Here is an 11,947-nt window from a genome sequence, read left to right as displayed (position 1 = left end):
AAACTCTATATCTTGATTTACAAACTTTAGGCAATATTTATTTACTCCTAACTCCAAAACAACTCTCCCCCTATTATAGGCGACTGGAGGTGGGAAAAAGCTGAGTTAACGATAAGTATTAAGGCATTAATTTGTGGGTGAAGGTTGTGGCATATGTCTGGATAAGTCTGGAGCATGAGGGTTTGTGGGCAAGTCTGGGGCATGAGGATGAGAAAGAAAAGTAGTGAGGAAACAAAAATGGTTATGGGCAGGGCACGGTGGCTCATGCCTGTAATCCTAGCACTTTGGGAGGCCAAGGCGTGCAGATCAACTGAGGTCAGGAGTTTGACACCAGCCTGGACAACATGGTGAAACCTCGTCTCTACTAAAAAAAAAAAAAAAATTAGCAGGGCTTGGTGTTGGGCTCCTGTAATTCCAGCTCCTTGGGAGGCTGAGGCAGGAGAATCACTTGAACCCGGGAAGCGGAGGTTGCAGTGAGCTGAGATCACCCTGCTGCACTCCAGCCTAGGCGATAGAGTGAGACACAGTCTCAAAAACAAACAAAAACAATAAAAGCACAATCCATTGATTGAAAAGGATGCAGCTGGGCATGTTGGAAGCACACAGGGCATGGGAGGGAGCCTGGGCCCAACCCATAGGATGATGGCCATTCTAGCCAAAGGGGCAGGGGTGGCTGGAAAGAGCCCCAGGGCGAGGTTCTAGGCCCTGTCCACTTGGCCTCCATACCAAGTCCTGTGTCCCTCCCCAGGAGCAGAAGCTGAAAGAATGTGGGAACAGAGGCCCCAAAGGGCCAACCCCACCTCAGTCCACAGCAACCACTTGCTGTCACTTAGGGGAAGGGGGAGGGCGTGCCAGCAGGGGGCGTGGCCCCACACGGCCTGTCACACGCATGTGCACTGAGTCGACCAATCTGCGAGGAGCGTAGGAAGTGCTGTCGGCAGCTCTCACGAGAACTGAGTACTTGTTTTCTTTTTTGTTTTTTGTTTTTTGTTTTTTGAGACAGTCTGGCTCTTGCCGCCCAGGCTGCAGTGCAGCCGCGCGATCTGGGCTCACTGCAACTTCCGCCTCCCGGGGTCAAGCAATCATTCTGCCTCAGCCTCCTGAGAGGACCCGTTTTCTAAGAGATCCTAGTGGTGCTGTTGTCTGCAGGTTCTTTGAGGGCGCCACATCAGGGGTCCCTCAGGTGAAGCGCTCGCGGTGGGGAGGCGGAAACGCAGGCACGAGGCCCTCTGGGAACCAGGGTGTGAAGCGCTGGGCCGCCCGCTGACCTGTGAGGAAATGCCCCTGGCGTGGTCGCCTGGGGCCTGGGTCAGGGCGAGGCCCTGAGGGTGGGCTGGGGTGGGCCAGGGCAGGGAGGGAGCTGGAGCCGCCTGGGTGATCCCTAGGGCCCAGGAGGGCTTGTGCATGTGTTGGGGGGAGGTGCGGAAGGTGGGGGGAAGTGGGGGTGGGGCGAGGGTGTTGTTGGGGACAGTCTGAGTGGGGCCCTCCTGCCCGGCCTCCCGTCAGGACAGGACACTTGGGGTCATCAGGGGTCCCCTGTGCATCCAGGCGGGTGAGTGACAGTGCAGCCCCTGACATTCCTCTGGAGGTGGCTGGGGAGATCCTGTGTCACCCGGTGGCCCTCCCAGCCACACGGGGTCGCTGGGGGACCCAGAGGTAGGGCTGAGTTCTGTCCCAAAGGTGCGGCGAGGATCCCGCAGACGCCGTGGAGTTCAGGTGTGAGGGGCAGCTGTGAGCTCTGCAGCCAGCCCCGGGGACGGGCTGGACGGGCTGGACGGGCCAGGACAGGAGGGGACACTGGCATCTTTTCGGTCCCCTCCTGCTCCCACAGGAGGCCCAGGGCGTGCCAGCCCCACCCTTCTTAAACCTGTGATCCCAATGGCTTTCCTTTCCGATGCCAGGGTTCCTTTGCTTCCTTAGTGTGCCTTTGCCCTCATCAGGTTCAGGGATCACCTGTAGCTTCCCAGGACAGCCAGCCACGGATCCTGTGGGCAGGAGGGCTGCCAAGGCCCAGTTGGAGGCTCAATTTATGGCGGCCCAGGGGAAGGAGCGTGCAGGTAAATACAGCCCAAGGTGACCCGGAAGAAAGTGCACGCCCAAGAGGACGGTCTGTCTGCTTTCTGCGCTGGGGGCACAGGGGTAGCCCAAGGACCCGGGCCCCTTCGTGGCTTTGGAGTCCATCGTGCACGTGCTAAGATGCCCCAGGTTTTCAAAGCAGGCTCAAGGGCCTTAGGCTTCCCGTAAAAGGCTCCCCTCATAGCGGGGTTACAGATGCTCCCAGAGCAGCTCTTCTCCATGAGTGCAGTCATGACATCCAAGGGGTCTGACGTGTAGTACGTTGTTTACTGGGACTTGAACCCGAAGGGCTTCCAAAAGTGCCTTGATAAAATGGTCAGAAGCCGGTGATTCCATGTACAGCTCTGCTTTAAAGCCTTAATTGGCAGATAGCCAAAAAAAAAAAAAAAAAAAAAAAGTCTACAACTAGTACATTTCTCCACAAAAAAAGTCCACAACAGTGTCTTCCTCTAAAAAAGGTTTGTCTTTTAAATTTTAATGCAGGAAAGGATCCAGTCAGTGACGAATGTGAGGAAAGAAACCCTTTTACAGAAACAAGGGAGGAAGATGTAACTGATGAGCATGGGGAAAGAGAACCTTTTGCTGAAAAAGACGAGCACACGGGGTAAAGTGTTTAAGTCACTTTTGCCTGTCGGATAGGGTCTTTTAGGAAAAGTCACCTTTGGACCATGTCATCACTGTTCTATTCTGTGCAGAACATTTCACATAAGACATTTCTTTTCCCAACAAACATGGCATTTTGTGTAGTATTATGCTAAAATTTTGATGTAACTTTTTTTACAGGGCTAATACCAAGAAGCCAGAAGATACTGCAGGTATATTTTAGGAGTTATCTGTCGTTTATGAAAATTGTTTTCAATCATGCAACTGTTGCAGTAAGTTATATGAATCAGTGGATGACAAGACTGTCTTAAATGGCTTATCATATGTAGCATTTAACATACGTATTTAATGTAATCTGTTTGATAAATTTTTCTTACCTCTTTGATTGTTGATGTGGAATGTGAGAATGCTTCTAATAATGGTGAAGCGAGATGGATGGCTTTTCTTTCATACACGTGGAAATTTAATTGTTTGGAGAATATTAGAGGACATTGGAGGAGAAATAGCTCTATTCGTTCCTTTTAGTGTACGCAGATTAAGTCATATATCAGGTTTTTTTTAAGCTTTCACTTTAAGTTTGGGGGTACATGTGCAGGTGTGTTATATAGATAAATTGCATGTCACAGGGTTTTGGTATACAGATTATTTTGTCACCCAGGTTATAAGCATAGTACCTGATGGGTGGTTTTTGATCCTCACCCTCCTCCTACCCTCCACTCTCAAGTAGGCCCAGTTGTCTGTTGGTCCCTTCTTCCTGTCCATATGTACTCAGAGTTTTTAATAAGAGTTTTTCATGTTCTTAATTTAGCTATTCTATTGTCACAGCTTTCTGATTTTGTTTTATTTGAAGTACAAGAGAAAATTGAATTCTCTAAAATCATTTTCTATTATTATTCCAGTAATAAACTGTGTAGTACAAAAGTAAGGACAACTTTTCTATCTAGTGAGAAACATGTAATTGGATCCAAAAACTCATAAACTTTATATTGCTGTGTGAAATATTAGTTGCACTGTTATAGGGACCATATTTTCAAAAAAGTTTGAGAAAATTTCTGTAAAGATGATGGAGACAATACTCTTACTTTTGAAAAGCTCAATTCAGTTTTCAGCTCTTCGATAGCGATGATTCATACAAGCAGTATATTTGGAAAGCTTTGCTCTGCTTGGTGACAAAAAGTGCCGGTTTTGTGAGCTGCCTAATACATTGGGCGTTATAGATGGAGACTGTATGTAAAAAATATTTGCATTATGGTACAAATCTTTTATGATTGCTGAAAACTGTTTTTAGCAATTGATGGTAGGTCTCTGATGTGAAATCATGTTTAGGAAAGCATTCCTTGCAGTATTACAGTTTTCTGAAACACAGCACTATGGGCACAAATGTCATATAAAAAGCTGCAAGAAAATATTTTAAAAGTGTTTTTGAGTGTATTTCTTTACCTAAACCTAAATTTTCATACTCATGGCCATGGCTTCTTTTATTAAAATACAGTTAATAGCATCAATCACTAGATTGCTTAAAAATGCTTTTCTTACTGTGTATTAACTTATTTCTACCCTTTGGATGGTTTTACTATATGATACTTTTTTGTGTGCTTTACATAATGAGTTGTGCAGTACTTCATGGAAACATCTCCTTTGAATTGTAGGACATTTTGTAAATGTAGAAATTAAAGTCTGTGCTTATAACCCTTTCTGCACATTTAAAAAATAGAAACTTTTAATTATTTGCTTTTTTTCATCATCCGTCAATTAAGTGATTTTCAGCTATACAAATTGGAATTGAAATACGAATATTAATACCTGAAATGTTTTACAGAAAATAAGTGAGTAAATCTTGCTTTTTGAAATGATTTTTGAATTTTATATTTTAAATATCCTTCTTGTATTGCTGAACCATAATGTCCCATATTGATGTCAGTATATGCAAATAAACTACTTTTCAACATTAACTTTTAATCCATTTTCATTTACTAACTGACATTAAAGAGGATCTTACTGCAAAAAGAAAAAAGATGAAAATGGATAAAGCTTGCAGCAAAACAAAGAACAAAAGTAAAAATGCTTTGAGAAAAAAACAACTTAAAAGGTATGACTGTTGGCTTTCTCGCGTAATGATATTTATATCATTTCTTTGTATTCGTTGGTGCAAATAATTTCAAAAACTACCCTGTACATATTGGCGTCTCTAGTGAACAACATATTTTACTTGATTGTTCTCTAAGCAGGTAAGTTTCTTTAGTTTTATAACCTCAGTTTAACAGAATCAAGAGATATTACCTAGAAGTCAATGAAGATGACCTCTTTTTGCCTTCCAGATAAAAATAGTCTTCCTGTAAAATTAATGTTTATCCATTTCTAGAAATATGGTAGCTGCATATAAGATAAATGTTCTCAATGTTTAGTCTGTAGATCCTTAACGATACTCAATTATGTAGAAAGGGATAACCTTATGTTGTAAATAAGTTATCTATTTTAGTTAAATTGTTTTCACTATTTCTTTTACAAAACCATTGGTGTGCCAAAGTGGAGAAATAGTTAAGTGAAGCATTTCTTCTGGGAAATCTTACGGGATGAATGGCTATGATATTCTTGAACCTACTTATGAGAACCCATATGTTATTCAGTAAAAGGAAATGAAAAGTAAACTGCTCTTAGAGAAAATGAATGTTTCTGGGAAACTTATAGTGCAGTAAACCCTCCTTTGTCTTCAGCAGGTAAAGAATATAAGATAGCTGCTCTAGTAGTCAGGAAGGAAGGAATCCTTTCAGAATGAGAGCAACTCATTTCACCTTTTTCCAAAAAGAAGATTTCAGCTACTATTACTCCCTTGCTACTTTATAGGATAAATTATGTCAAGTCAGTTTGGGTTTGAATAGGATTAATTTTTCATCTCTCTATGAAGTTTGACCGTGTTACTTATTATGTATTACAGGCAGAAACGTGATTATATACATTCTCTGAAGTTGCTGAATGTCCTTGAAGAATACATCACAGATGAGCAGAAAGAAGAAGAAGAAGAAGAGGGAGAAGAAGAAGAACTAATTGTTGGTATCAGGCTTAGCTTTATGTTTAACCTGTTGTATCAATGTCTCAGGGAGTAATTGTTCATGCAGAAATTCAGCAAAGAAGGAAGAGTGCATGAGCCCAGAGAGGGGGCCCGTTAGTGGACTCATGTACCAGGGGAATATAATTGCCATGCAGCATTAGGGGTCCAACTGAAGTCAGCATCATAACGATGAAGAAATTGAAGTGAGCCCAGTTGGAGTATTTGTGTAAGAGCAGCTGTAGGGTTGGAATTTCCTGGGTTGGGGTCTAGCCGAGCAGATTGACAGAGGGAGAGTTGGGCAGGGAATAGATGCAGGGATGAGGATAGATGACTGGCTGTGGAATTTCAGCTGGGACTGAGTTACCCGAGCACATGGGGTGGGCAATGGGCAGTAAACAGTGCTCCATTCAGTGGGTGTCAGGTCTCGACAGACTCCTGAGCTATAGTACTGAAGTGAGTGACCTACAATGGCAGGGAGGTAGTGGCTGTATGTTGGGAAGATGGAGAAACAGCTGACTACAGTGGTTCAAGGGCTGGGACTATGCAGCCACACTGCTTGGGATCCAACTCCAGCTTGACTGTTGCTAGCTCAGAAACCACGGAAAAATTATTTATCTCTGTGCTAGCTCGGAAACCGTGGAAAAATTATTTATCTCAGCTTGACCATTGCTAGCTCAGAAACCACGGGCAAATTATCTACGAAAGGAGACATGGTAAGAGTACCTACGTCAGAGTTGTTGGAGGATCAAAAGGTTTCTATGTAACAGGTTTATTTAAGTTTTTCAGGATGTGATCTGACCCATGGTTGCTCCTTATCATTGCTATTATTAATATTACATAGGTGTTGCAGTCATTGGGAATGACAAAATCTAGGGGATGACTGTGTGAGTGAGTGCCACGTAGAGGAGAGGAGAACACTGTTGTTGGAGATTAAATCAAGGTGCAGAAAGGCCATCATTATTGGGTGGTTCATCTATGTGCCTATTGAAATGACCAAGATTTAATACATGCTTAAAATCCTAGAAAGAATGTGTCTTAGTTAATTTCTGTATAGATCTTACCTATCTGTGGTCAACAAATTGTAGGAAGGTTCATCAAATATTCTTCATTGGAAATCGAGAAATTAGGACATACGTGTTGAATATGTGAAAGTAAGAAAATTATTTACTTAATGACTGATGAAAAAGGTTAATACATCATTTTTAGCATGTGATTGGCGAACACGATCGTTTAAAATTGGTCCTAAATGTTGTCTAAAAGAAAGTGTTCAGAAGTATTGATTTAAAGAGTATTCCTTTAAAGCTAATGGAGAATTGTGTTTTGTAAGTATTAAAATTTACCCAATTTTTATCACTATTTTGTTGTGGGATTCTAGAAAATATTTCAAGAACAACAGAAGAGGTGGCAGCAATATAGAAGTGTTAGGAGAGAGAGGCTGAAAGAGATGAAGCTGCTACGTGACCAATTCTTAAAGGTCTGTTCTATTTGGTAACATAATACATTATAAAATACACCACGTGCATAATGGAAGAAAGTCTGCTTGTTTCTGAATGTATGGAAAGACATTTTGGTTATACATTTTAAATTACTTACCATTTTCACTTTGAATGTATTGTTCCAGATATAATAGTATTGGTAAATGTATTTTTAGGATTCATGAATAGTTTGTAGGAGTTATTTAGAACAGGAAAAGGTAAAGTGGAAATTTTACCTAGAAATATACATCTTATGTATAAAATTGACACTTTATTAACACATTAACTTATTTATGCCAGAGGTTGCAAATTGTTTTTGTGTATGAAAAATCAGACCTTGGCAATGACCTTGAGCAGTAGGATATACATGATTCCCACAAGGTTAGCGTTCCTATATGGAACACTAGGCATAAATGGGTTTTAATGAAGATACTATTTTCAGTTTTCAGAACATCAATGACAGATCTATGGTGGAAGGCAGGAAGTCCTTAAATCCTTTCTGGATATCTTTTTTACTTGTGTTGTTTCAAGAGTTTTAGTTAAATAGGAAGTAGGCAAGTGTAACTACTGAGTGTCTCTTTTATTTCCTGCTGTAATACAGGAGCGTTTTAATGGCATATTCACTCACAAAATTATTAGTAATTGTTTTACATGACAATTTGTAATCATAAGAGATGGTTCAGATGTATAACAAAATGGGAAAGCCAGCAGATTATTAACACGTTGTGAATTGTGAATTATCTGCTGTCGTATAGCACGTTAGCAAATTATCATCAGACAATAACCTCTTCTTCATGTAGATGTAGATAATTTAGGAAGCAATGGAATTCTTTTTTGGGAGGCCAGGTATTCTTTTTAATAATCTTGTGAAAAGACATGTTCATATGTCACTCCTCTACACTAACTGAGATGTGTTAAATAAACTGAGAAAAGAGTTTGAAAATAAAATTTTCAAGCAACTTGAGGATGATCTATACACAGTTATTTAAATGGAAGTTACAAGTAGAGAACATGTTGCTATAATGCTCCCCAGATACCATTTATTAATTGGTAGGAACATGAAACTAGAAGTTTTCCTGTCAGTATTAATGTTCCATGTTACCACTTACGGTAGGAACTTTGCTATCGTCTTGGACTCTTTTGAGTCCATTATCCTTCCCATGCAGTTATCATGAGACAAGTTTTACCTCTGCAATGGTCCTTTAATTTCTTTCTTTAAATTCCCACTGCGGCTGCCCTAGTTCAAGACCTCATTCTTCCTTGCTTGTACTATTAAACTCTTTTCTGAGTTCTCTCTTCTCTTCTGAGCCATCCTTCACTGATCGGCAATATTACTTTCCTACAACCCTCCCCTTCCTAAAATGCTTCCTAACCCTTCGCTCTTCCCAGCCTGTCAGTGGTGCCCCGTCTCAGTTCTTAGATGTTCAGAGACTCCCCTTTACATGACCCCCTCTTAGGCTTGTTTTGCCGCTGTCTGTCTTTCCTCCCACTTCTCCACGCTGACCGCCTTCCCTGAAGGAACTCACTGTTACTCCCATGCTTTGCTCATGCTCTTCCCTCACAATGCTTTTAAAATCTTTTTTTTTGACTGATTGAAACCTTTTGCCAACTAAATCAACATCAGTCTCCATTTTTGGCTACATGTCTGAGTGAGTTGCCCTTCCATAGCAGTTACACGAGTTTTGTATTCCTTTTTTTAAAATTTGTGCATTTGCTCATGTCACAGGAATATGGAAGATTGTGTACTCATTTTTTATGTCTTCCTCAACATTAACATACAACATTTTAGGGAGCAGGAACTGTTGAACTATTTGTTGAGTAAAGAGTATATATTTCAAACATAGTTACATTTTCTCTAACTTGATGAGGTCATATCACCGACCATTTTATCCCTTCAGTGGAAACCATGTTATGTAGACTCTTGCTGATAATATATGGGTCACTACCTGCTGAAAAAATATAATATTTCATGATATAAGTCTGCCCGTCTTTTTCTGTCTTTGCTCCATCTTGACCTTAAGATATTCTTCAACCCATTGTATTTAAGCAAAGTACATGACTGTTGGACCTGCTAAAAAAATATGTCACTGAAATCTGGCATTAAAAAATTTAAGTGGGTATTTGGAGCTCCATGTATTGATTATAGTTTGTTCTATTTGAAATGAATAGCCAGCATCCTTTGAATATTAAAAGCTGTTTCCTTTTGACATTTAATTAACTCTGTTTAAAATGCGAGATGTAAAGTGGTGGTTTGTCAGTGAACTAGACTTTTTCTTTTAGACTCTTGAGGACTTTGAAGACCTTTGTGACAGAGTTTTTTCTGATGAAGACAGTGAACTTGACAACTAGACATGTTTTTAAATAAAATTGTGTCGGAGACTGTAAGTAGTGCATATTTAATATTAAAAACTCAGGATTGATGTAAGCACTGGAATATTTTATTTGCAGAAATGTGTATCACAGTTACTTAAATTTTTTTTTTGAAACAGCTTCTGGAAGAGTTGGCACTTACTCAGTTGTCTCTTCAACCTCTGTTATTCTGATGACTGAAGAAAGAACTTGAACCTATGTTATATGATACAAGCACAACTTGAGCTACAGTAAACTACATGACAGTGTTTTGATAATTGTTATATAAATCAGTATAGCTCCTCTGTCATTTGTCTGTTACATGCCAGACCTCGTTTCTATGATCTGTTGAATGAACCCTAGACACTTCTGTGAGAAAGCAGCAATTGCACAGTTATGTACACGGTCAATTAAATTTTAACATTAAAGATAATTTAGATTTCAGTTCGCCTCTGTGGATCTGTATCAGTTCCAAAAGTGTAGAAAGCACGGGCATAGAAAAGTACATTTTTCTCTAATAAAAGAAGACAAAGCCTGCCAGGTGCGGTGGCTCATGCCTGTAATCCCAGCACTTTGGGAGGCCGAGGCAGGTGGATCACTTGAGGTCAGGAATTTGAGACCAACTTGAACAACATGGTGAAGCCCCATCTCTACTAAAAATACAAAAATTACCTGGGCGTGGTGGCACACACCTGTAGTTCCAGCTACTCAGGAGACTGAGGGAGGAGGATCGCTTGAACCCGGGAGTCGGAGGTTGCAGTGAGCCAAGATTGTGCCACTGTACTTCAACCTGGGTGACAGAGCAAGACTCTGTCTCAGAAACCAAGAAGAAGACAAAAGCTGTCTTAACTGTGCATTCTTTTGTATTTACTCATTAGGATAAAGAGGCAATTCCAATGAAAGCAGGACTTCAAAAAGTAGATATACTCTATGGCCGTATCAAAATTATTAAGAGCACCTTACTGTCTGTGTTCTTGAAAAAAAATTATACTACTGTAAATGATTAAGGCAACTGAGCAAGATATATTAATGTCAGTGCTGAGCCACTGGTTTGTGGGTTTGTCATTTCCACAGATATCAAAATGCCATTTAGTTTGTTTTGGTCCACCATTCAATGATACCTCCCCTCAGCACTGAATGAAAGTATTTTATTAACATTTATGTATGCTTACAATTATTTCACATCTGTGGCAAGGTGAATTATGTAGAGTGCTTTGTTTATTCAGTTTAATATTCATGGATTATTTGGAAGTTTAAGTATATGTACATCTAAAAACTTGAATGATGAATTCGCCTACCTTTCCTTTTTTTAATGTGCAGTTTTCACATGCAACAACATATAACAACATGTAAAAACGATTTTTACATGCATGTAAAAACGTTTTGCATGTAACAACATGTTAAAAAGATGTACATGTTTTTACATGTAAGATTCCTTTTTACATGTAAATTTTACGTGTTTTTACATGTAAAAATTTTACATGTAACAACATGTAAGAAAAGAAATGTTCATTTGGAAACACTTTATTTAGTAAATATGAAATTCAGAATATATATGGAGTAAGCGAAGTAAATGTATTCTTTTGCCAGGTTTCTGAAATTCCATTCATGAATCCTTCAAAACACAACACTCCACTGGGAGGAGAGGAGCGACTTCCTCTCATTTTTCCTTGTGTTTTTTATGTTAATTGGCCCCTATATACCACTCATCTTTTCTAGGTTTTCCAAGTTTAAGAAAAAAAAAAAACAATTTCATTCAGATTGTGTTTTTCTGCCTGCAGTCACTTATACAGCTATAAGTGAGTCCCTATGGGGAGCATTTCATTCCTAAAGTTTGCATTTTCATAAAGGATTTTCCTTTTCCCAAAGCGTGTGTTGGTAGTACTAAGTACTATTAAGTACTACTTCAAGTTTCTAAGAAGATCCTTATTTGAGATTTCTTTCAGTAGTTACAGAGGCAAAGTAAGCACTGCAGAGGTCCATGTGCGAGTTCTGTTGTACACACTGGGCTATCTGACTACTAGTTACTCTATAGTGGAAGGACAAGAAAGAGGCCACAAGGTACTTAATGATGGAACAGTTGATATTTATGCCACCCCTTACTACCTCAAATGAGTAACTGTGTACTTGAAGTCATATTATTTTTGGAGACCAGGTGTCGCTCTGGCCCAGCCAGAGTGGTACGATCATAGCTCATTGCAACCTTGACCTTCTGGGCTCAGGCGATCCTCTCACCTCAGCCTTCAGAGTGGCTGGTACCACAGGTGTGTGCACCACGCCCGACTTATATATATATGTATAAAATATATACAAAATGTATAATTATATAATATATAATACAAATTATACACACACACACACACACTTTTTTCTTTCTAGAGATGCAGTCTCCCTG

The 11,947-nt window shown here is 40.1% G+C and overlaps 1 protein-coding gene across 1 annotated transcript; it reads left to right on the top strand.

Moving 5' to 3' along the window:
• Nucleotides 1–898: 898 nt before the first annotated feature.
• On the top strand, nt 899–9,996 carry FAM9B (family with sequence similarity 9 member B). Its single transcript, XM_005592930.5, has 9 exons — nt 899–1,183; nt 1,941–2,057; nt 2,560–2,680; nt 2,860–2,891; nt 4,669–4,768; nt 5,615–5,726; nt 7,104–7,202; nt 9,484–9,584; nt 9,693–9,996. Exons 2-8 carry the CDS (start codon nt 2,030–2,032, stop codon nt 9,550–9,552), a joined length of 561 nt encoding a protein of 186 aa, XP_005592987.3. The 5' UTR covers nt 899–1,183; nt 1,941–2,029; the 3' UTR covers nt 9,553–9,584; nt 9,693–9,996.
• Nucleotides 9,997–11,947: the final 1,951 nt, after the last annotated feature.

This window comes from Macaca fascicularis, chromosome X (assembly GCF_037993035.2).
Source record: "Macaca fascicularis isolate 582-1 chromosome X, T2T-MFA8v1.1".
In the NCBI taxonomy this organism is placed as follows: Eukaryota; Metazoa; Chordata; class Mammalia; order Primates; family Cercopithecidae; genus Macaca; species Macaca fascicularis.
Note: the sequence above shows the minus strand (reverse complement) of the source record. Positions and strands in the feature narration are given on the sequence as shown.

What these genes read in the sequence shown, in the direction of transcription:
- FAM9B (XM_005592930.5), top strand. Translation starts at nt 2,030, where the DNA reads ATGGCGGCCCAGGGGAAGGAGCGTGCAG. An exon ending in AGAAAAAAACAACTTAAAAG is followed by an intron (nt 4,769 to 5,614) that starts GTATGACTGTTG and finishes TATGTATTACAG; the next exon opens with GCAGAAACGTGATTATATAC. An exon ending in TACGTGACCAATTCTTAAAG is followed by an intron (nt 7,203 to 9,483) that starts GTCTGTTCTATT and finishes TTTTTCTTTTAG; the next exon opens with ACTCTTGAGGACTTTGAAGA.